At 37.1% G+C, this 26046-nt stretch overlaps 1 protein-coding gene across 6 annotated transcripts in view; it reads left to right on the top strand.

Moving 5' to 3' along the window:
• TTC17 (tetratricopeptide repeat domain 17) overlaps positions 1 to 26046 on the top strand; it is a 126926-nt gene that overhangs the window by 18565 nt on the left and 82315 nt on the right. For 5 of the 6 annotated variants that reach the window (XM_027562618.1, XM_027562622.1, XM_027562620.1 and 2 more), the window contains exons 2-11: positions 5791 to 5880; positions 12743 to 12912; positions 13555 to 13666; positions 13897 to 14028; positions 19230 to 19339; positions 19873 to 20017; positions 20456 to 20595; positions 22039 to 22199; positions 23757 to 23869; positions 25672 to 25818. In XM_027562618.1, coding sequence (XP_027418419.1) covers positions 5791 to 5880; positions 12743 to 12912; positions 13555 to 13666; positions 13897 to 14028; positions 19230 to 19339; positions 19873 to 20017; positions 20456 to 20595; positions 22039 to 22199; positions 23757 to 23869; positions 25672 to 25818 — 1320 coding nt within the window. Of the gene's footprint in view, positions 1 to 5790; positions 5881 to 12742; positions 12913 to 13554; positions 13667 to 13896; positions 14029 to 14781; positions 14856 to 19229; positions 19340 to 19872; positions 20018 to 20455; positions 20596 to 22038; positions 22200 to 23756; positions 23870 to 25671; positions 25819 to 26046 lie in introns of those variants that run through there. The other variant, XM_027562623.1, reaches the window with a different exon arrangement.

The following is a 26046-nucleotide window of genomic DNA, read 5'->3' as shown; positions in this document are numbered from 1 at the left end:
AAAGAGTCGGACACAACTGAGCAACTGAACTGAACTGAAAGAAAGTACACGCTTGTATGAGCAAAATGAAAGAATGACAGCTTCATTCATTTGAATATCAGATTACTTCAGTGGTTTAGGCTGGTTAAAAGTGATACTTTAATAATAGTGTTCAATCTTTTATAGAGGTAGGCTTTGGAAAATGTCAGGAATTTTTAGAAGTCATTAGGTTGGGCTCCTTCAGTTTATAGAGAAGGAAACGGGAGCCCTGACAGAAAAGGTGATTTGCTTTAACCGTCACAGAGCTGGTCATGGTCAGGTCAAAGACTTATTTTTTCCTGATTCCTGATGGCTTAGCCACTTCACCTTCTTTCCAGATAGTCATCAGTGAGCCATGATGCCTTAGGAGATAGAGAATCTAACAAATGTGGTATCAGACACTTTTCATCAGTCAACAATGTATCATGTACCTAAGTAAGTAGGTGTTAGTTGTTCGATCGCGTCTTTGTGACCCCATGAACTGTAGCCCGCCAGGCTTCTCTGTCCATGGAATTCTCCAGGCAAGAATACTGGAGTGGGTTGCTGTCCCCTTCTCCAGGGAATCTTCCTGACCCAGGGATCAAACCCAGGACTCCTGCATTGCAGGCAGATTCTTTACCATATGAACCACCAGGGAAGCCCATTATGTACCTAACATGTACACGAAAGCATATAAATACTGAGGGTAGAAAGAGGAATTTTTTAAAAAAATATTTTTTTAGGAAGACACCCATACAATAAAGAATGTAATGTTAGTTAGTACAGAATGTAAATGTTAGTACAGAAGTATATATAAAGTATTATGGGAGCTCAAGAGAAGGATGGTTTCACACACACAAAAAGAAAGAAATGTCATTGGAGCCAAGTCAGTTGGCCTTCATCAAAAACATAAGAAAAGAAATGCATTCCAAGTAGGGGAATTACCGTGTGCAAAGGCACAGAGGCTCCTAGAAGAGCCAGGAGGATTAGAAGATACCCTGGATAGAGGTCCTCAAGAAAGTAGGCAGAGATCTAGCAGTAACAGCAAGACTTGCAGTTTTGAAATTTTTCATTGGAATGTTGAGACAAGTTCTAAGAGTACAGATTCAGTTTGATCCAGGGCTCAAACAGTATCACCAGAACAGGGTTTTTTTCTGTCTTCATTGGTCTACTTTTTTAATCCCTTTCTCAGGCCCCCCGTGGGTACAAGAGGACTAGTCCCCAGTAGCTCAAATAAAAGTTCTGGACTAGGGACTCCTTAGTATAAGACAACTGTTTGGTTAATGTCCCTTCTCAGAAAAAATCACCAAGTTACCAATGGGAGGGAATCCACTGATCAGGCTCCCCACGTGGGAAGGGATGTTTCCAGCCAAGCAGGACAGGCACTTTTGCCATGAGGAGGAGATTGCAGGTGGCTGGATAGGAAAAACTGTAAATACTCCCTGAGTGGGACACTGAAGGTAGAGGTGAAGTCTTGGGGGGTCTTCTTAAAGATTTTTCTTTATGTTTTCCATCATAGTGTCTCAATATTTAAATAATATAAAATCCAGAATAAAAGATTTAAATATTCCATCCCATATTTAACCTAAGGACAATTCTTTTTTAATGAATATGGCATAATATTTCATTAATCAGTTTCAAACTGCTGGCAGGAAAAGTTAATACTGTAAATACTGCCGTTAAAACTGCTTTCGTGTACCCATTTGAATACCATTTTTAAAAAATAAAAGGTAAAAGTATTCATTATATGTGAAGAATAAGTTGCTGTGAGGGGTGGAACTTATGTTACAGTAGAAGTGTTCAATTTCCTGTCATAAAGGACCAGTGGAAAGTGATTGAATTTGGTTTTGTTTTTGCTGTGCTTTGCAGCTGCAGCATTTTGGTTTGCCAACCAGGGATCAAACCCAGGGCCCCTGCAGTAAGAATGCTGAGTCCTAACCCCTGGACTTCCAGGGAATTCCTCGAAAGTGATTGGTTTTGTAGAATTCAGAAGTGTTTATATCCTTAGATTGGTTATTTTAAGTTTACAGTGTTCACCTTTTATTTTACTTGGCGGTGAAGTCATTACCTTTATATAGTGAAATTACCATGTGATTTTACAGAATTCACAGAGACAGGACTCCAAATTAGAGATACAGAAATTAACAATATCTTGAAGATGTCAGCAAATGAAATATATGGAAATGAACCTGACAATGAATAAGATATTTACTGCTGTTCTATATAATTGGATACATGTAGCTATAAAATATATAAAAAGGAAAATAAAATTGGACTGTTATATATGGGTTGAGATTTTCTTTATTAAAATAAATTGCTTTGGTAACAGTGAAACTGTGTTTACCTGGAAGTCTTAAGAGGATGAATTATTTTGAACAGAATTCCATTTAGCTAATTTCCAAACACATGGTCGGTTTTTCCCTGCAGTTTAAATTTTGCCCTAAAATGTATTTCATACTTTCTCACCTTCTTATTTACAACAAACTGAAAATAATTTCAGTTTTTCTTTTTAATTCCGGTCATTATAAGCATCATTTATTATGCTGTGGAAGTTGTAGGATTGTTTGTCCTTTTGTGAAAAAACCATAAAGTGCTCTGAGGTCTTGTGGACGCATTATGTCATGTTTAATCTATCCGTACCTCTCTGTAATTTGTCACTCTTCTTGCTCTTGGGCTTATAGCAGCCACTTCTAAATGCTAAAGGTTTTGAAGGGGTATTACCACTCCTTCTTAAATTGTATATAAAATCAGAGTGCACAGGCTCCGCATGTTGGCTCATAGTGGGCCTGGTTGATAAAGGCTTAATATAACTTTTGGTAGTTGAATGGATGTTGTAGCATTTACAAAGTGTAATCTTTCTTAATCTTCTAAGGAGGAGAGATATTCAAAAGGAGAAAAATTCAAGCTGATTGGCATTTGCCAAAGATAGTTAGAATAAAGTCTTAAAATGTAAGGCTGGTGCACTGGGACGACCCAGAGGGAGGGTATGGGGAGGGAGGAGGGTTCAGGATGGGGAACACATGTATACCTGTGGCGGATTCATTTCGATATTTGGCAAAACTAATACAATATTGTAAAGTTTAAAAATAAAATTTTAAAAAAAAATGTAAGAACTTGAAGGTACCTCAGTAAGAATATGCGTCAGGCTATAAATCTTCTGTAATCAACCCTAATCTGGCAGAGCTCCATGCCATTTGCTGCAACGTCAAAAAGAGAAGCACAGCTGTTAAGCTGTCAGTGGACTCCCTTCTGCTAATAATTTTATCTTTGTACGTTCTCTAGCTACTATATCTTTATTGCACTCAGTGCTTCAAGGAAATGAAAAGTACTTCCTCAGAGTTGAATGTTGGCCAAACCCATGCTATTCAAATAAGATAAAGCCCTGGTTCTCGTGTCTTTTTAATCTAAAGCTAAAATTATACTTTATTCATTTGTCTTATTCTTTCATTCTGCTTGTAGTTCTCCACATTATCAGATAAATGGACTGGTTGGATATTTTGGAATGGGAATGTCACACTCCCACATTCCTTCTCCTTCCCCCCGATTTTTTTTTCCCCTAAAAACCTCATTTAAATATACTTATAGAGAGGTATGTTAAATCAGTACCTTTCGAGGTCTGGATAGTTCCAAAGTAAAGACTTTCTTTGACCTCCTATTAAAGCTCTTTTGAATTCTGACCACTGGCTATAGCTTTTACATTTTCTCCTGTAAAAATTTTGGTGTGCTGTAATATATTACAAATAATATATTGTTGTATAAAAGATTGATGGACTTTGGAGTTAGATCAGGTCATGTTCAGTATAGTCACTTTCCCTGCCCTTTTGGCATTTGACTGTTGAGTATGTAAGAGAAGCAAAAATTTCCACCCCTCATTGAGAAACACCTAGCGTTTTGCTTGTAGGCCTTTGCTAGGTTTCATTGTTTGATAGAGATTAACAGCTCAAGTGGTCAAGTATAGGCCTTGCTCTTATATTTTTAGTGCCTTTTAAATTCAGAGTACAGTTTTAATGTAAGTTCCAATATAGTAGCAAAGCCAGGGGAAGCAGTGAAGGGATTTAGTTATAAAAGAGACACCCTGGGAGATGATCATTATCCATCACTACATAATGCTGATTATGTAGTTCAGATAATTGCTATGAAAATATGAGTGGAAGTTACTCCAGACTAGCATCTCTTTTTCTTCTGGCATCTCTGAGACGGTAGAATGAAGAAAGGCGGATGAGTTTTATAAGCGGTCACCTAGCATCACCCAGTACTACTGTGCCTGTTGTTAAAGCAACCATTGGACTTATTCCATGTTATTTGTATTCCCTCTTATTATTTGTTTGTTGGCCATGCTTCACGGCTTGTAGGATCTTAATTCCCCAGTCAGGGATTGAACATGTGCCCCCGGCAGTGAAAGCACTGATTCCTAACCACTGGACCACCAGAGAATTCTCATTCCCTCTCTTCGATTTTTTTTTTTTAATAGGCTTGCATTTACCAAAGTCTAAGCAAGGCTATCTTTTGCTCTTAAAAAACTAGCTCTAAAATTAATTAATTGAGCTTCTGTCAAGTTCTTAGAGATTACACAAATGTAGTTTCTTCTCAAAGTAGAACTTCTGGAGAGCTAGTACATAATTTGACAGTCTAACCCTAAGGGATACCAGGAACTTCATTCATGTCTTTGGTTCCAAGGCCACTGCCTTAGATTTTCCTGAAATTCAAAAATCCCCATGTGTGTATATGTGTTGTTTTTTCCTTGTTATAAACATATATAGACAATTGAAAAATATACAAGTGTAAAAAGTAAAAGATATAAATGTACCTCTCTTTTTTTAATCCCACTTCCCAAAAATAAACCAGCTTAGTTTTTAGCATATCAGACATGTATACATCTAAATCTATAAAAATGTAATTTCTTTAAAAAAATATACCATGCTTATCCTTTATCACTGTTTTAGTTAATTACACATTGTGAATGTCTTTCCGTGATAATAGATCTAATTTTTCTGTCTCCCATTCCATTGGACAATTGATGTCCCTGTTCCCTCACTGATGGACTTAGGTTTGTTTTTGTTGTTCGGTTAGTTTTTTTGTTTGTTTGTTTTCAGTTAAAGGCAATATAGTGAACATTTTTGTGTGTATCTTTGCCCACTTGTTTAAAGAATGCCTATAGTTCCCTAGAGTTTATATTCCTAAATCAATGGTATGTAATTCTAAAGTTTTGATACATGTTGTCAAATGAGCCTCCAAATAATAAGTTTATAAGCCTGCTGCCAGCATATAAGGATTCATTTTTCCTACATCTTCAACAACATAGTTGCTTGTTTATGATTCAGAAACTTGAATTGTAAACTCTAAGTCCTGAGGTTATTTTATATAATCTCTGATTTATGGTTTCACAAATAGCCTGTAAAAATAGATGCTTTTTGTATTTTTCCTTTTATTGCTGCCATACTTGTTTAGATATAGAATGTGTTATCAAGACAAGGCAATCTTTTTTTTGTTAGTATAGGTGTAACATATATTTTAAGGAATTTATCATTTATTTATTGAATATTTCTTATATTACTAGTCCAGTCAGGATATTCATTTCAAAACCTTGCTCTTTTGAGTTGGAGTTCAAGGGACAGCTACTGAACCTCTCATTCTCTTTGCTGAAATTTACACATAATCACTTTTGAAATACCCCTTAAATTTACTGAGCACCTCACACTGACTAATGGTGATTGAACAGTAAGGCATATTAAACTTTATTAATCCAAACAAATTTTAATGAAATCTGAGCTTTATCTGTTTGCTTGCTTGCAGGTGGATTCACCTATGAACTTGAAGCATCCCCATGACTTAGTCATATTAATGAGACAAGAAACAACAGTTAACTACCTCAAAGAACTGGAGGTGAGGCAACTGGACAAGCAACACACACCTGGTACTTGGTACATTTCACAGGAGCTACTATGGTCAAAGAAGAATTAAAACATATTATTTCTTAATTCTTCTGCTTTTAAAGGAATATTCTATTTTTAGATCATGTTTCTATTTTTTTAATCAGAATGCCATTTGAGCACTAGTAAGAGAAATAGACTACTGGAACCTTGGTTTTATGCCTCATTCTTGACTCACATATCCTTGAACAGTATTTCCATGTATAAATATTTCCATCAAATATGAAGAGGAATTATCTCAAGATAATCTTGGAAGGAGAGTTTGGGTAAAATATCAAAAGGAAGAATGATTTGAATGCCTCATAAAAATATAATTATGTTAGTTCTCAGGTAGTAAAAACTAGGATCTTAGTAGTTTGTGTTCTTATGATTGAGGTGAAAACCATTCATCACTTTGCATCTTGAAAAGTCTTCCTTCATTTTTATTTTATATTGAAGTATAGTTGATTAACGATATTGTGTTAGTTTCAAGTGTACAGCAAAGTGATCCAGTTATACACATACATGTATTTATTCTTTTTCAGATTCTTTTCCACACTTTGAAACGCTGATATTTATTAGCACTAGTAATATCTGACCTTTTGGTTTCTATCATTGATTTTCATAAACTGATTTTTCTTAGTAGCAAATAGTGTTATTTGAAAAAGTTTTTTTTCTTTCATATAACCCCCTCTTAAAAGTTATAGTGTAAATTGAATTCAAATTTTAATGAAACTTTTAAGTTGCAGAAAAAGTAACCCAATTTGCAAAATGAGATTTAGAAAATTATTGGGAATAATAAGAGTAGAATCAGAGTCTTAGAAAGCTAGAAGGAATCATAAAGATCATCCTCATTTCAGTGGTAAGGAAATAATTGCACCTAAAGACTGAATTGCCTGATTTCATGAAACAAGTTATGGCAGAACCAGAGGCAGATGCCTTATCTCCTGGCTGTTTACAGAGATGAAACCAGGTAGCCATTCATCTTCTAGTTACATAAAAGTTCCTGACTTCACTTATATAAATTTAAATTAGTACATCTATTAACAGTAATAGTTATATGTTTTTAAAACTTCTATAAATTAAAGAAGAACTTTTGGCACATATTAATTGTGTAGGTAGTAAATTTTTAGGAATACTTATAAAACTTGAGCACCTCACCATTTGTAAAATAGTTCTCACCTTGTTCTTACCAGTTTTGTCACTTATAAATTTGGAAATGTTGATTTTTATGAATACTAAGACAGTAGACATAATTTATAGGGCTTCATGCCTGGAAGCTTAAAACACAGTGTTCAGAAAGATGCAATGGTGCAGAAAATAGTTTTTAAGAGTCATAGACAACGTTATAATGTTTATGATTATCCATCTTTTTAAGTGGCAGTATTATTTAATATAAAGAGAAAGAGACTTCGAGTATGTGTAATGGGAAAATGCCATTTACCAAGTCACTGAAAATGCAAATGAAAAATATTGACTCCACCAATATTTGGTTAAAGTAATGTAATGAGTTTATACAGAGTACTTAGTTTCTGCTTCATATACACAATGACAGATGAAAGACAAAATAGAAATCAAAGTAAAACGTAGTCAAGTCTGAACACAACATGAACAACCTCCGTAGACTTGAAATGGAACAGAAAGCACCAAGTTGAGAATGTAGCTAAGACTATAAACCTGCTGGTCTCCAAGACCAGGAATAGGTTCTGCTGTCTGATGTTCATTGCATCTCTGTGGAGCAAAGGGCACAACAGTGTTCCATGCAAGATAAAGGAAGATAACCGGATTCACTACTGCTTAAAGACTGGGACGGAGCATGAAAAGAGTCTGGTGGGAAAAATTTTAAAAAGGCAGGAAGACAAAACCTAATGACCAAAAAATGAACCAAACCATGTAGTGGTTCAATAATTGCATCTTCAGTTTCCTGAACACCATTTCAGGGCAGAGGATCACTTTGGGTTAGAAACTCTAAAATCGTATGATCTGGTTTTGGACTTTGGATCTAGATAGAACCAGAAGCAGCTACAAAACTGTTAGACCCAGGAAATGGTCATGGAGTGGTTGGGAAGAGACAGAGATGGAGATGGGGTTAAGGATGGTTCCAGGATTTTTGACCCAAGCAATTGATGTTGGATGGAGTTGGCTTTAGCTGAAATGAGAAGACTGAAGGAGGTATAGACTGGGGAAGAGGTTGGTATATTAAGAAGATACCTGTTAGGAATCAGTGGAGACATTGAATGAGGAGTTGGTTCTTCTGGTGTAGACTCCTGGGTCAAGGCTTGAGCTAGAGATTTAAGTTCATTTATCCTTCTTAATCACTGACATAGGAATAAATCCATGAGACTAGATAATACAGTTTATCTACAAAGTAGTGACAACTAGGTGAACTTCTTAGATCCCAGAATCAATACCAGAAGACAATAGCATCAAAGTGTTAAGTACAGAATTTTATATTGTTTTAAATATAATATTTTATATTCTCTTAAACCATCATTCAGGAGTGAGGACAAGGCAGTTTTCTGACATACACAGTTTACTAACCACAGACCTTCACTATGCTGACCAATGCAGATAAATCGCAAAAGCATTAAGTTTAAAAAAAGAAAGTTGTAGAATATAGAGTATGATACCATTTATATAAATTTTTTTTAATGAGCCAAAGAATTTATTTGAAGAAATAAAATTCTTTACAAAATTATCATTCCACACATAAAAATAATCCCCCAAATCCCCATGAAGCAGATTTAGGTAGATAATCCAAATTTCAAATAATCCCAAATCTCCAGAAAGAAGAGATACCTTGTTATACCTTTTTCTCAGGGAAGGAAAGATAGATACACTGGAAAGCGAATCTGTATTCACAAAACTTCAATCTGAAGCCTCTGTCTAGTAAAGTCTCAGAGGCTTATTCAGAAAATTTATTACCAATTTTGTACCTATATCTTCTTTATAATTTTTGTGACTTTGTTTGTTTTTCTTTCTTTTTCTTCTTTTCTTTAACATTGTATTTTTGAAATTCCAAACTCTACTCTACATTTTTAACTTTTGCTTTTTCGTATTTGTTATCGATTTTGTACCTATATTTTCTTTATTATTTTTGTGACTTTGTTGTTTTTTTTTTTTCTCTTTCTTTTCCTTCTTCTTTTCTTTAACATTGTATTTTTGAAATTCCAAACTACTCTAGATTTTTAATTTTTGCTTTTACGTATTTGTTAACCAATTTTGTACCTTTAAGAACCCAATCTTCAGTACCCATTTTTAACTAGGGAGTGAGATTACTGGCTTGACTGCTCTCACCCCCTTTGGACTCTCCTTTTTCTCCACCAGGTCGCCTGTGTCTCCTCCCTAACCCCTCTCTACTCTACCCAACTCTGTGAATTTCTGTGTGTTCCAGGCGGTGGAGAACACTTAGGGAACTGATTACTGGCTGGATCTGTCTCTCTCCTTTTCATTCCCCCCTTTTATCCTCCTGGCCACCTCTGTCTCCTTCCTCCTTCTTCTCTTCTCTTTGTATAACTTCGTGAACATCTCTGAGTGGTCCAGTTGTGGAGTGCATATCAGGAAGGGATTACTGGTTAGCCTGCTCTCTCCTCTATTAATTCCACCTCATCTAATTCGGGTCACCTCTAACTCCCTCCTCCCTCTTCTCTTCTCCATGTAATGCTGTGAACCTCTCTGGGTGACCCTCACGGTGGAGAAACTTTTCATCTTTAACCTATATGTTTTATCAGTGGTGCTGTATAGAAGGAGAAGTTTTGAGACTACTATAAAAATAAGACCGATAACTGGAAGCAGGAGGCTTAAGTCCAAACCCTGACTCCAGGGAACATTAATTGACAGGAGCTCATCAAATGCCTCCATACCTACACTGAAACCAAGCACCACACAAGGGCCAACAAGTTCCAGGGCAAGACATACCAAGCAAATTCTCCAGCAACACAGGAACACAGCCCTGAGCTCCATTATACAGGCTGCCCAGTCACCCCAAAACCATAGACATCTCATAACTCATTACTGGACACTTCATTGCACTCCAGAGAGAAGAAATCCAGCTCCACCCACCAGAACACCGACACAAGCTTCCCTAACCAAGAAACCTTGACAAGCCACCTGTACAAACCCACACACAGTGAGGAAACGCCACAATAAAGAGAACTCCACAAACTGCCAGAACACAGAAAGAACATCCCAAACTCAGCAATTTAAACAAGATGAAGAGACAGAGGAATACCCAGCAGGTAAAGGAACAGGATAAATGCCCACCAAACCAAACAAAAGAGGAAGAGATAGGGAATCTACCTGATAAAGAATTCCGAATAATGATAGTGAAATTGATCCAAAATCTTGAAATCAAAATGGAATCACAGATAAATAGCCTGGAGACAAGGATTGAGAAGATGCAAGAAAGGTTTAACAAGGACCTAGAAGAAATAAAAAAGAGTCAATATATAATAAATAATGCAATAAATGAGATCAAAAACACTCTGGAGGCAACAAATAGTAGAATAACAGAGGCAGAAGATAGGATTAGTGAATTAGAAGATAGAATGGTAGAAATAAATCAGAGAGGAAAAAAGAAAAACAAATTAAAAGAAATGAGGACAATCTCAGAGACCTCCAGGACAATATTAAACGCTACAACATTCGAATCATAGGGGTCCCAGAAGACGAAGACAAAAAGAAAGACCATGAGAAAATACTTGAGGAGATAATAGTTGAAAACTTCCCTAAAATGGGGAAGGAAATAATCACCCAAGTCCAAGAAACCCAGAGAGTCCCAAACAGGATAAACCCAAGGCAAAACACCCCAAGACACACATTAATCAAATTAACAAAGATCAAACACAAAGAACAAATATTAAAAGCAGCAAGGGAAAAACAACAAATAACACACAAGGGAATTCCCATAAGGAGAACAGCTGATCTTTCAATAGGAACTCTCCAAGCCAGGAGGGAATGGCAAGACATACTTAAAGTGATGAAAGAAAATAACCTACAGCCCAGATTACTAAACCCAGCAAGGATCTCATTCAAATATGAAGGAGAAATCAAAAGCTTTACAGACAAGCAAAAGCTGAGAGAATTCAGCACCACCAAACCAGCTCTCCAACAAATACTAAAGGATATTCTCTAGACAGGAAACACAAAAAGGGTGTATAAATTTGAACCCAAAACAATAAAGTAAATGGCAACGGGATCATACTTATCAATAATTACCTTAAACGTAAATGGGTTGAATGCCCCAACCAAAAGACAAAGACTGGCTGAATGGATACAAAAACAAGACCCCTACATATGTTGTCTACAAGAGACCCACCTCAAAACAGGGGACACATACAGACTGAAAGTGAAGGGCTGGAAAAAGATTTTCCATGCAAATAGGGACCAAAAGAAAGCAGGAGTAGCAATACTCATATCAGATAAAATAGACTTTAAAACAAAGGCTGTGAAGAGACAAAGAAGGTCACTACATAATGATCAAAGGATCAATTCAAGAAGAAGATATAACAATTATAAATATATATGCACCCAACATAGGAGCACCGCAATATGTAAGACAAATGTTAACAAGTATGAAAGGAGAAATTAACAATAACACAGTAATAGTGGGAGACTTTAATACCCCACTCACACCTATGGATAGATCAACTAAACAGAAAATTAACAAGGAAACACAAACTTTAAACGATACAATAGACCAGTTAGACCTAATTGATATCTAAAGGACATTTCATTCCAAAATATATAAAATTTTAAAACTTGCAAAGCAGTGCCATATGTTGATTTTGGAGATATATATGTAGTAATATTTAAGAGGATAAGGGCAGTATAGTAATATTTTATAAAAATATACGTGAAAATGATGCATAAAACATTCAGGATAGTGATAACTTTTGTTTGCTTGCTTATGTATTTATAATATTTATTTTTTCCCTTGATCATGCCATGCGCTTGTAGGATCTTAGTTCTCCAACCAGAGACTGAACTTGGGCTCTTGACAGTGAGAGTGCCAAGTCCTAACCATGGGATTCCCAGGGTAGGGGTAACTTTTGAGAGGGAGAGAGGGGTTTCAAAGACAGTAAGAGGGGCTTCAACTATTTTTTTCTTCTTTTAGAAAAATCTAGAGTATGGCACGGAGAAGGCGATGGCACTCTAGTACTCTTGCCTGGAAAATCCCATGGACGGAGGAGCCTGGTGGGCTGCAGTCCGTGGGGTCGCTAAGAGTCAGACACGACTGAGAGACTTCCCTTTCACTTTTCACTTTCATGCATTGGAGAAGGAAATGGCAACCCACTCCAGCGTTCTTGCCTGGGGAATCCCAGGGACGGGGGAGCCTGGTGGGCTGCTGTCTATGGGGTTGCACGGAGTCGGACATGACTGAAGCGACTTAGCAGCAGCAGCAGCAGAGTATGGCAAAATGTTAAGATTGGGTAGTGGAAATATAGTATACATTTGGGAAAAAAATATGAGTGGCAGAAATTTCTCTCGAACCTAGTGACTCCAGCTAGTACTATCAGCGTGCTGGTTGTCTTGAAGGACTGAAATATGGCATGTTTGGACAATTCAAGGTAGTTTCAATTGCTGAGCATCCTGTGCCAAGAAAGTTGTTAAATATAACTTTATAGATAGCTAGAAATCATTTTCTAAGGCACTCATGTGCCAGTAGTATACATGCCATGTTCTGTTGGAGAAGCTCATTCATGTCATCTAAGGTAACCAAGGGCACATTTAGAATTCTCTGACTTGGTCAACACATTAAATTCTCCTTTCTCTTACATGGTAGGTAGGTTGAAATATTAGAAAAATCCAGCAAGTTCTTATTTTCTTCTCAACAGAAGCAATTAGTTGCTCAAAAAATTCACATAGAAGAGAATGAGGACAGAGATACAGGACTTGAACAGAGACATAATAAAGAGGATCCGGACTGCATCAAAGCCAAGGTGCCCTTAGGGGACCTAGATCTATATGATGGCACATACATAACTTTGGAGAGCAAAGATATCAGGTAAAAAAAATTCTCTTTCCAAAAATAAAAGTACTTCTTCCTGAACAGATGTTTCTCAATTCTAAATTATTTCTCTAATTTGAAAAAGCTTCAATAACTGATGACTATTCAAATTTGAAAGTTCAAAATATATACTATGTATAGAATTTTTACAAATCAATTAAAAATATTTATCATCGCAGTAGAAAATTGAACAGTTTATGGTAAAAAGTACAAATGGCCCATAAACACATGGAAAAAATATTTCTTGGTAATGATCAAGTAAGTACATGCTAAAACATATTTTTCATCAAATTGGAAAAAAATATTTAAAAATCAGTAACTGGTAAAATATGGGAAAAGTGTATACAAAAGTGTAAATTGGTTTAACATTTCTAGAAGGAGTTTAGCATGTCTTATTAGCTGTAAAGTCTACAGTCTTAACAGTCTGTGACTTACCTATTATTTTCTGTTTAACTCTTGATTTATCTCCTTTAAGTTGAACTCTCAAACTAGTTTATTCCAACAGCAACTATATGAAAAAGGTATGCATTTTGACTAATATTGATTGTAAAGATGCTTTGAGAATATGATTTAATTAGGGAAAAACTTGGCGTTTCTTCACTTTTCATTCATTCATTACTCCTTGCCTCTTGATTGTAGCCCTGAAGATTATATAGACACAGAATCTCCTGTCCCTCCAGACCCTGAGCAACCTGATTGTACTAAAATTCTAGAACTTCCATATAGTATACATGCTTTTCAGCACTTGCGAGTAAGTAGAGAAATTTGGGGGGCCTCGTTTTCATTTTTTTCTTTGATCTCTGGCTTAGACATGCTCTTTCTTTTCTTTCTTTTCTCCTTCCAAACAGCTTTTTGTTTTAACAGACATCTCCTACTTTTAAAATTCCTTCAGAATAAACACTCTTAAGATACTGAATTGTAATCTTTTATGACTTATAATCTCCTTTTTCTTTTCTTTTTTTTCAATTGTTTCTTCTTCAGGGTGTACAAGAGAGAGTTAATCTTTCTGCACCGCTACTACCTAAAGAAGATCCAATCTTCACGTATTTATCTAAACGATTAGGAAGGAGTATAGATGACATAGGCCACCTCATTCATGAAGGCCTGCAGAAGGTAAGTCATCAGTGACTAAAGAGCCCAGGGACTGTGAACAGAAGGTACTTTTCTCTCAGAAAATACCTCCCTAGCTTGTTTTTGTCTAGAGAGTGATTTTAAATCCTGATCACAGTCATATAAACTGTGCAGTTCAAAGTTAGGCAGAAGCATTGACAATCCAGTCCCCTTTACCAGGGTGAGATGCTACAAAGTTCTATTTGAACTAATTCTTGAAAAAAACAAATTATAAACTAATATAAGCAATAGGGCTTATAGGCTAGATTATATATTTTGAGTGTGAAAGAAAATGTAACATTAGCATCTTTGATATATAACTACACATAGTAAATACATAGATTATCACTGTTCTCTGAACAGGAAAAAAATCACCACAAACAATAAAAGCTTCATGTAATTTCTTTTAAAGAAGCATCTACTTTAAAAAAATGGAATGCAGAATTATGTAACAGGACCCCAAAATTTAAATGTATCATTGAGGATAGCATGTGGGAATTTAGAAATAATTTTTACTCTTCTCTGTGCCTAAGGAGATTCATAAAATGCAGGCTAGTTTCTATGCAGAGGTATTAAGTAAAATGTGTAGTTGTAATATTTATATACAGTGTACTCAAATACATATATTTTTATACTGTTCATACCCAAATATATGTTTATTCAAATACTTTATATAAGATTATTGTTGTAGCTAAGTTACCTTCTTCATCTTGTTTTTCTGAAGGTAATGTAAAATACCGCATCCCCAGAATTGATGAATAATAAGGGAAAACTGGCCTAGGATTTAAAATATCCTTCACAGAATTGTTAGTTGAAAGTAGATCATAGTGGTAAGTGCTCTATAACAAATTAAAATAGAGGGTTTATTGGGTGGCTACTTTAGATTAAGCAGGTGGGGTTATCCTCTCTGGAAAGATGAAATTTAAGCTGATACTTGAATGACAAGAAGAAACCAAAAGTCAGAGATCAAGGAAGAGCATTCTAGGCTGAGGCAACAGCCCCAAAGCCGTAATGAGCTTGATAGTGTATCAGTCAGCTCAGGCCGCCATCACAGAATACCGCAGACTGGGCGGCTTCAGCACCCGAACTCTCAAAGTTCTGGAGGCTGGAAAGCCCAAGATCATGTTGCTGGCTGATTCAGTCCATGGTGAGGACTCTTCCTGGCCTGTAGATGGCCTCTTTCTGGCTGTGGTGTCAGGTGGCTTCTCTGTGTGTACATTGGGGAGGAGTGGGTACGAGGGGGAGAGAGAGAGAGAGAGAGAAATCTTCCTCTTAGAAAGGCACTGGCCCTATTGGATTTTAAACCTTTGTCTTCAGAGGCCTTATCTTCAATATAGTCACGCGGGGGTTAGAGCATCTGTATATGAATGGTGAGAGAGACGCATTAAGTCTGTAACAGGTGTTATAAATTAAATTCAGGTCAGTATGGCTGGAGCCTGGTGAGCGAAGGGGAGGGTGATAGGGAATGAAGCCAGAGAAGGTGGCCAGGGCCAGATTATCTCAAGCTCTGAAAGCCAAGGTTAGGACTTTGAATTTTATTCCAGGTGTGCTGAGAAGCTGAAGCAGAGAAGGGACATAATTTAATTAGTGTTTTTAAAAATTACACTCTAACTTGTATGGAGAAATGACTCAAGGAGGCCAGAACTGGAAATAGACCGGTTAGAGGGTTAGTGCAGTAATTCAAGAGGGAGGTGAAGATGGTTTGGACAAGAATGGTTAGTAGTGGAAATGAAAGGACTTAAACTATTTCAGAAGATGTTTAGAAGCTGCTTAATCAGATGTGGAGAATGAGAGAAAAAGAAGTCAAGGATAATTGCTTAATTTTTGACGTGAGCAACCTGAGGAGGAGCTGGTTTGGGGTGGAAGAAGATTAAGTCAGGTTAAACTGAAATACTTTTTGAGTCTAGAACTCCAGTAGAGGTCAGACCTGGGTTTAGAGATAGAGAATAATTGTTAAACAGGGAGAATTTGTAGCCATGGGATTGGGTAAGGTCATCTGGAGCAGAGTGAAGTTGGAGAAGAGGTCCTGGGTCCTCCTGTGTTTTCTGTCAAGCAGAGGGGGAGGAGGGGCCAGTAGAAGAAGCCCAAAAGGATGTTCAGAAGAATGTGGTATCTAAGAGCCAGGCAGACAAAAAGTGTTCAATAGAGAAAGAATAATTAATAGTGACATTCCAGCATTTCTAGCTTTGGCAGGAGATTTTATAAGAAATCTTACTGAAAGATTTTTCTTTAAAGATTTATTTTTCTCTTCCAATATGATGTACTCTGTTTATCATGATGTTTTTAGTAGTTCATGTTGCATTTTTAATTTATCATTTTGTCCCAATTCACAATGTAAGTTTTAAAAACAGATTAAAAACCATTTGTTGATTTAAAAAGAAACTTTCTCAAAAGGCTACTAAAAGAGAGACTGAAGCCTAAGTCATAAATCAGTTGTGAAAGAATATAGCATCTGCTCTTTCGAGAACCTATCAGTTCAGTTCAGTTGCTCAGTTGTGTACGACTCTTTGCGACCCTGTGGACTGTAGCACGCCAGGCCTCCCTGTCCATCACCAGCTCCTAGAGTTCACTCAAACTCATGTCCATCGAGTCGGTGATGCCATCCAGCCATCTCATCCTCTGTTGTCCCCTTCTCCTCCTGCACCCAGTCTCTCCCAGCATCAGAGACTTTTCCAATGAGTCAACTCTTCGCATGAGGTGGCCAGAGTACTGGAGTTTCAGCTTTAGCATCATTCCTTCCAAAGAAATTCCAGGGCTGATTTCCTTCAGAATGGACTGGTTGGCTCTCCTTGCAGTCCAAGGGACTCTCAAGAGTCTTCTCCAACACCACAGTTCAAAAGCATCAATTCTAAGGCAGTCAGCCTTCACCTTTCAGGCTGACTTGGGTAGGAGGGGAGGAGGCAGTCCTGGGTGGCCCCAGAAGTCAAAAGTGGGACCAGCCAAGTATAGACCTCAGTTCATGACAACAGGAGACTTTCTTCTAACTGTCAGAGCTGTCTTGGAATGGAGTAGAGACAGCACCGAGCACTTTGAGGACAGTGAGGCCGCAGAAGGATGGCAGGAACAGAGTTTGGGATTACAAGACCTAGGGTCATGTGCTAATGTTGCCCTTTCTGGGCTGTGGAATCTCGGGAGCCTCAGTTTCCTCACCTGCAAAATGGGAGGAGTACTAATGGAACAAGGGTCCGTTAAATGAATTCGGCCCTCAGCACAACCTTTGCTATTTTGTGTATTTGCTTGTTTATTGTCCACGGGGCCTCCCTGATGACACAGCGGTAAAGAATCTGCCTGCAATGCAAGAAATGCAACAGACGTGAGTTCAAACCCTGGGTTGGGAAGATCTTCTAGAGGAGAAAATGGCAGCACTCCAGTATTCTTGACTGAAAAATCCCAGAGAAAGAGAAGCCTGGTGGGCTACAGTCCAGAGGGTCACAAAAAGTTGAATGCAACTGAGCATTGAGCATAGCATTCCTTAACCAATTGTACTTAATGCTAAAATCTTTCATTGCTTTACTCAAAAATCATAATTTTTCCTTGAAGATAGAATACTTAATGGATGATTAAAGCAGAATTATACTGGTTTTAATTTTAAAAATAAAATAACTGGTCCTTTTTAAAAAACAGACTACATAAAAATCTATAAAAGAGAAAGTTAAACTTGTAATTTAAAGTCAGAGATAATTACTGTTTTATAATATTTTGGAGGGTTTTTTTTTTAGTTTAACATATTTTTATAGCTAAACCTCTTTTTTTATGGTTGATGGTTGTGCTAAGTCTCTGTTTCTGCGCGTGAGCTTTGTCTCTTTGTGGTGGGCAGGGGCTGCTCTCTGGTTGCAGCGTGCAGGCTTCTCATTGTGGTGGCATCTCTTTTTGCAGAGTGTGGCCTCTAGGGCACGCAGGCTCAGTAGTCGTGGCTCACTGGCTTAGTTGCCCCGCATGTGGAATCTTCCCTGACCAGGGACTGAACCCACATCCCCTGCATTGGCAGGTGGATTCTTATCCACCAGACCACGAGGGAAGTTCTTTAGTTAAAAATTGTCCTCAAGGATAAATTTTTAATCATGAAGTTTGGGGGTAAAAGTAATCACATTTTTTAAGGTTTTATACATACAGGTTGTTAAATTGTTTTGCACCACACCCCCCCCCCCGCCCCCGCCAGAAATGCTCTACTAACCTACAGTTAATATACACTGTAGCCAATAGTGAATACTGGCATTCTTTTTAATCTTTGCCAATTTTTAAAAGAAAAACTTGCATCTTTTAGATTATTTTTTGTAGTTAAGTTTTGTATTTTTTTCACCTGCTAAGTAGCCATTGTTTCATATTTTTGAATTGTCCATGTTTTTGGCCCATATTCTCTTGGCCTTTTGTCTCTCTGTTTAGATTTTTTTATGAGCTATCTGTTTATTCAAGATATCAAATGTTGGCTGTCATATGTTTTTTCTGTTTTATCTTAAATTTTATGACTTTTTTCATTCTGAGTTTGTAATTTCTTACTTGGGTTTAAACTACATTGATTTTTTGACACAGTTCAGTTTAGTGTTTTGACCTCTCTGTGGTTGAAATCAGAGTATGTTCAGGGATAAAAAATCGAAGCCACAAAAGGAGAAAACCTGTCTGCTATCTGAACTTCTGTTTAACTTGACTAAATAATATACTTATTAATATATAGTAGACATTTTTAGCAATGTGAAGATCTGAATGAGTTTCTGATCACACTGAGAAAATGACAACTAAAAATACATCTTTCACAAAAGCATTGTATTTGCTTACATACATACCTTCATTCGGATGTTTAAATAGGAAACTTTACAGTATGTTAATTTCAGGAATTTCATGTTAGAACAACTAGCATTTCTAAGTAGGCTAGATTCTAACTTCTGAAGTCCTGAAATAGGGCCCAAGGTGTGGCCGCTTGGTGAGATTGTCGGCTTTATTTCCCTCTTGGAATGATAGCCTAGGGTTGGACAGTCTCTCTGTCTAGACCACACCTTAGTATACTTGTTCAACTAATAATCAGAAACCTCTTTTGATACAGGTAGTTTATTTGTACTTTGTCCTCTGCTTTGTCACTACTATGTAAGTCTTGATCTTTACCAGTTTCAGCTGAGATAGAGTGGTAAAGGTGCTCATTTTGAGCATTCTGAGTTGAAGAAACTATCTTGAGTTATATTTGGTTGTTATTTTATTTGTTTGATTTCTAGAACTCTTCCTCGTGGGTACTGTATAACATGGCTTCATTTTACTGGAGAATAAAGAATGAGCCATATCAAGTAGTGGAATGTGCTATGCGAGCTCTTCACTTCTCATCCAGGTAGGATTCCTGTCCTTCTGGACCTGTTGATTTTCCACATAACTCAGGACTGTTAAAATATATATATTAAAAAAAAAAAAAAAAAACAAGGAGAAGCATTGTATGTACTTACTTTCTCCTCAATCCCTGTTCCAAGAAATTAGTCCAGTCAAAAATGTCAGAGTTCAAAGCGATAATGGCATAACACACTTCTGACATGTTATGCCCGCTGACTTACTTGGGACTTGGAAGTAAGGACCTAGGCTGGAGAAATTATCAAAAGTTAAATTTTTCTCAAAGCAAATGTCAGCCGTAAATACATTTTAAAATCATGAAATGTCTGCCAGCCTTGATTTTTGTTAAGCACCATCAATGATGTAAAATGAAACATTAGGATTTTCTTAAATTATTTTCCCCATCTGTAAGCAAACTCAAAATTGTTTTCCAAAGCTCAATAGCTTTGAATGTAATTTGCACCTGTCAGGTAGTTACAGATAATTGTGGAGCACAGGCTTCTCTCCTGATGTCTAATTACATCTCTCCTTCTCTTGTAGGCACAATAAAGACATTGCCCTGGTCAACTTGGCGAACGTTCTGCACAGAGCACACTTCTCTGCTGATGCTGCTGTTGTGGTCCATGCAGCTCTGGACGACAGTGACTTCTTCACTAGCTATTACACTTTAGGAAACATATATGCAGTAAATACAACTTTTTTTACATAAACCAATCCAATTGCTCTTTCCTTTTTTTTTTTTTTCCCCTAGTAAAAGAAATATCCTTTTCCTTTCTTCTGTTCTGGACAAGGGAAAGGGGATAGAAATGAAGAAACTTAAGAGAAAAAAAAACTCAAACAATAATGAATCATTAGTGTCCTAGCCTCTTGACAAAAAAGAATAATAAGTTGATAGGAATATTAAACTTCTTCAGAGTAGTCCTCTTAAGATAGCAGTTATTTGAGCTGAGCCATCCTGTACAGCATCGCTTCATGTTGTGGAGGTTTGGCCACTGATTGAAATAATGTTCACTGTATGAAATTTGGTGTGACCTCATAAATCGTAAGGACATTTGGACAGATACAGCCAGGCTAACATTTTTCCCTCCTGTGTTTGTGTATGTATGTGTTTTTGTCTCTTTAGATGCTTGGGGAGTATAACCACTCAGTACTCTGTTACGACCATGCTTTACAGGCCAAACCTGGGTTTGAGCAAGCTATAAAGAGGAAGCATGCTGTCCTGTGTCAGCAAAAACTCGAGCAGAAATTGGAAGCTCAACATAGGTAACTCGGAGGAAAAAATTTTACTGAAGCAAAAAAAAATTTTACTAAAGCACAATAGGATCATAGGTTAGACCTGTATAGGGTGAAATCAGTGTTACTTTGTTCATTAGAATTAAGAAAAACACCTTTTCACTACTACTAGTCCTGTCCTTTTTCTCCAAATCCAGGAGGCTTAGCACAAGTCAGTGGTTGTGTAAATGATTCTAGGTACTAGAGAATGTTTACAGTACATGCCATCATTTACATCTTTACAGTCTTGATCATCAGTTACTTGTATGAAGTCTGATGAAGGAGGGGGATGCTGCCAGATGTAACTCTATTGATTAGTAACTCTATTGATTACATTTTTATTTCCATGAATTAGACTGTCAGTAAACTCACTTGCACATGCTGTGTTTGATCTTTCTCCCCTTCGACTCCTAGGGTTGGGCTATTATATTGGTTAAGTGATGTTGAGAGAGATTATTTGGCCCATGTTTTACAGATTTGTGTAAGTTGCACAGTAGTGGGATTCTGTTGTACTTGGTCCTTGTACTTAATAAAAAATGTACTGTATTTAATTCTATAAATAATAAGACCAGTGAAGGAACTTCACATAATTCAGAAGTGAATTGTTCATCACTTACAGAATTTTGAGTCTGATTATTAGAGAATTCAGTGGACATTAGGATTTCATTGAATTTTCCATTTAATGGATAAATTTTCCATTTTCCAATCTGTTTAAAAGCCTGGTGTAGTAAAAAAAGGAAAGAATGATAGCTTGTTTATGTCTGGCTTCTGTTATACCTGCTCAGAACTTGCCTTTGCTGAGCTTCTTCCAATATTATACTCTTCTTACACAATCTGTTCAGCCCTTAAATCTCCATATGTTAAGTGTAACAAGTAATCAGATGTTTGTGACTAAATATAATGAAGCTACTGATTTATTGATATCAGCTGGTAGAGAATCTTCCTTTGCAAGCAGTTTCTGTGGTTTTCCTCCAAATCTGTAAACCAAGGAGCTCCAGTGCAAGAGCCTTTTTGTTAACCTTTTGTTTGGGTAGAATCAAATGAAAAGAAAAGAAAAGGAAGATTCTACAAAGGCTTTGAATGTCCATGGAACTAATCTTTGTAGAGAAAAACAGAGTTGTTAAATCTGTAGAGCTTTATAGTATATCACTCTGTATCTTTTTTGGCCCCTGCAAAGTCCACCACACCATTTAATGTCATTAATTGTTGTATTTATGAGAAGAATTTCACATGTCTTTTTACCACCCAAATATTAATAAAGCGGTAGCATTTATTCGGTCCCATGGTTCTTGAGACGGTGGTACAGTGGTTGTTTGCTAAAAGTCAAAATCTTGGAATTTCTGCTGAGAACCAGAAAATCTGTGTATTTAAGTGGGCTTAAACATTTACAGTTTTAAAGCTCTATAACTTTTTCTGGCATTAAAAAATGTTAAGATCCCTCCAGCGAACACTGAATGAGTTGAAGGAGTATCAAAAGCAACATGACCACTACCTGAGACAGCAGGAAATCCTAGAAAAACATAAGCTGATTCAGGAAGAGCAGATCCTAAGAAATATCATCCATGAGACACAGATGGCAAAAGAGGCACAATTAGGTAAGTCCTGATTCCAGATAATTTTTAAAGGGAGATTAGGAAGTTCACGTCTAGTGTGCTTCACTTTCATAACTTTCACGTAGCCACAAAGCAGTGTAAAACTGTGCTTATGATTTCCTTCGATCTGAAAATGAAATTATCACTGCAAGTGGACCAGCAGGCCTGGGAGCCAGTTTGATCTTCCTGGCTTTTTTATAATTCACATTTTAAAGTAAAAGCCAAATCTTTTGTATCCTAAGAGTCCAACAGTTTTTTGCCCTCTGTGGCCAACACTGATGCTTCTCTAACTTTAATATGCGTGTCAGTCTCTTGGAAATCTTGTCAAAATGCTGATTTTGACTCAGTAGGTCTGAGGTGGGGCCTAAGATTCTTGTTTTTGTAACGAACTGCTATTTGCTGCTGCTGGTCTGAAAGCTCACTGTAAGCAACAGAGCCCTACAGCAAGTTAATGCAAGCCAGACACAGCCTGGGAAGAAAAATCCACACTTTTCAGCCAACACTGGCAGTAAGACTAAATGTTCTTTTTTTCTTCCATTAAAAACAAATGTTTTATTTTAGAAGAGTTTAGACTAGACTTTGTCTCAAGCAAAAAAAGTCATCAATGGATTACTTTCAGGGGATTCTGCCATCCTCCCCCAGATTACACACAGTGTTGTATATATGCACAACTTCTTTTCTGTGAAGACGATATATAGCTCTTTGAGGGGGGTGCAGGGGAGGCACACCATGTAGATATGCAGATTCTTAGTTTCCTGACCAGGCATTGAACATGTGCCCCGTGCAGATGAAGCATGGAATCTTAACCACTAGACCACTGGGGAAGTCCCATTATGAGCATCTCTTACAGTCTGTGACCCCAAAACAGAACCACTGGTCTAAAGGAACTGGCATTGACAGCATATTAGTGATTTGGTTGTATCCAGAATGTTTCATTTATGATCAAACCCTGTGGGAGCAGATATGACAACTTGACACCAAAGAAAAATGAATAGAATCACTTATATTATATCCTTCTCCCTTGATAAGTAGAGGCTGTTACAGCCTCTTGGGGTTGCAAAGAATTGGATGTGACTGAGTGACTGAACAACCACATGACCATTTATAGTCCATTTTACAATTCACCTGACAAGTTTTCTTTACTATTTTGAGTATAAAGAGTATGTTTGATCCTTGGGATTACTTACTGCTCAGTCTGTACTAAAACGCAACCAGAGCTCTTATATATAAATTTGAAAAAGTTATGAAGTATATAAAGCAAATTGTCTCCAGAGAGATGGGCAAAGTCTTAAACAATTTACTCAGTAGATTTTACAATCTTAGAATTGCCAGAAGACACCTCAGTGATTATTTAGTGGCACCTTGTTTTATAGATGGAGAAATTGAGGCTTTAGAATGATTTAATGAACCATGAAGGCATTTTCCCCTGGATATGTACCCCTCCATGAGTACTCACCAGGCTCTGAAGAGTGCAGGGCTGATACTACGTGACTTAGACAAAGAAAACTGTGTTGGCATTGTTGATCTTTTCATCAGTTTTCATTTCCTTTTGTATCCCAGGAAATCATCAGATATGCCGTCTAGTCAACCAGCAGCATAGTTTACATTGCCAGTGGGACCAACCTGTGCGCTACCATCGTGGTGATATCTTTGAAAACGTGGACTATGTCCAGGTCTTTTTCTTGGTCTCTTCTAGTTCTTATAAACGTTTGCATATCAAGAGTAATATTGCTCTCCCACCCCCAATTCCTTGTATATTTGAGCTCTAAAATGTGTGATTGTCATTTAAGATTTTGCGTATCTGTTATGTTTATAAAGTCAGATTTATAGAGAGTACTCAGTTACTTGATAAATGACGTTTCTGTTTCCTAAAGCACTAGCTGTATTTGTCTTTTCATATGTGTTTAATTCCTGTCTTTACCATGAGAGCTAGAATTGGTCTGTGACACAAAGCCTTTACCTTTCCTTATAACTTGTTTTAGTAAGACCTCGAATTTACAATTTGGGAAAGAGTAGCCATGCTCTTCGCAGAAGTCATCAGTCCAGTTATGTTGCGTCAACCAAAGGCATTAACAAAATGATCTTACAACAAGAAAGGTTTATTAAGCACCATTGCTGTTTGCATGTTTTCTCTGTCTTCCTGTCTCCGTGTATGTCCACAGGTACATACACATATACGTACAGTCACACACGCACATAACATCCCAGCCTGTCTAGTTGGGAAGAAATAATACATAATGATACCAAATAGCATGTAACTGATGCTGGTATAGATAGTAAGTACAACCAGAGTCCAGTTTTCATTCAAAAGGAGACTGGAAATAAAATAACATTTATTATATTCCTATAGAAAACCCATCATGTCCTTAATTATAGATACAGAAATTTCTAGTGAAAAGCATTTAAAATAATTAAGAGATCAGGACAGCTTCTATAGAAAGACAGACCATGAAAAATTAGAATGCTTTAATCTGGAAAAAAAAAAAAAGAAAAGAAAACCCAGACATTGGGAAAGAGTAAGAAGCAAAAATTAAGAGGTCATTTAGGAAGAGAAATAGTAATAGAGGCCAGAAACTTACTGTGATTATTGTAAGCCAGCTCCTAGCAGTATCCCATGTTTAGTTTTTAGGAGTAGTAAAGGAAGAACAGACTCACACTCTCTAAGACTGTAGCTCCCTGTCTTAAACCCAAGCATTTTAAGCAGAAAAGGGGAATATTTAGAAATGAAATAGACTGAAACACAGTGTAACTTTTAGAAATCATAATGGTCTCAAGACCATTTGGAAGACTGCCATGCACTAGTGTAGCTTCCAGTATGATGTATTCACAAATTTCATCACCACTATATAGGGGAAGACTGTATTCCTGTTCATCAAGGCATAGAGCTACGAAGTCGTAATATTCATTCCTTTTACTCATGTTGTTCCTACTCCATCCCGTCTTAGTCCTACTCTCTTCTCTAACAAGGTTCCAGAAATACATAGGAAATACGGTATCTTGAGAGAATATCAAATATTGTTCTTTGGTTTGGGGGGAGGCTATACATATTTGAAATTGATTGTTCAGTAGTATTTAATGCCTAAGTGATGGGTATATTAAGCACACTAATTTTATAGAGTAGTTATCACTTTAGTCCAGACAGGGGAGAAGAATGAACCAAACCTCTTAATCAGCCATCATTAAACCTGTAAGAGACTAAATCATAGAAAGGAAGTAGAGGGAGAAGAAAACAGCCCACACTAGGGTTCTCCATCAGCGGCCTAGTTGAGTGAAAGTTGCTAGCTACATGTTATCTGGAGCGAGTACTATTGGGGCATGGTTCTGAAAATTAAAGATCCGATTGCTTTTTAGCTGACCTACTCTCTGATTTCCTTCTAATTTTGATTATTCAGTAACATTTTGGGTTTAAGTTAAATCTGAGTCACAACTGCTTTTCTGCTTTCAATTTGATTGAACTTTTCTTTTCATTTTCTAGTTTGGTGAGGATTCCTCAACCTCCAGTATGATGTCTGTGAACTTTGATGTTCAAGCAAATCAGAGTGATATCAGTGATTTGGTCAAGTCTTCTCCCGTGGCCCATTCTGTTCTCTGGATCTGGGGCAGGGACTCTGATGCGTATAGGGTAAGTTAGTAGAGGATGATAAAGGAGTTTTCTCAGACAGTATTTCTTAAAGGAGTGGCCTTCAACCCTGCTGGTTAATATGGCCCTGTTCAGCAAGAAGTTGTTAAGCTTAGATTAAATGGAAGGCCTGCTAGGTGGTAGATAAGTAGGACATAGGATCTGTCTCGATTTCTTGCCAGCCACATGGGGCACATAGACACCCTGATGTCAAATCAAAGCCCTAAGTAA

The sequence above is a fragment of the Bos indicus x Bos taurus genome, chromosome 15, assembly GCF_003369695.1.
Source record: "Bos indicus x Bos taurus breed Angus x Brahman F1 hybrid chromosome 15, Bos_hybrid_MaternalHap_v2.0, whole genome shotgun sequence".
Taxonomy (NCBI): Eukaryota; Metazoa; Chordata; class Mammalia; order Artiodactyla; family Bovidae; genus Bos; species Bos indicus x Bos taurus.
Note: the sequence above shows the minus strand (reverse complement) of the source record. Positions and strands in the feature narration are given on the sequence as shown.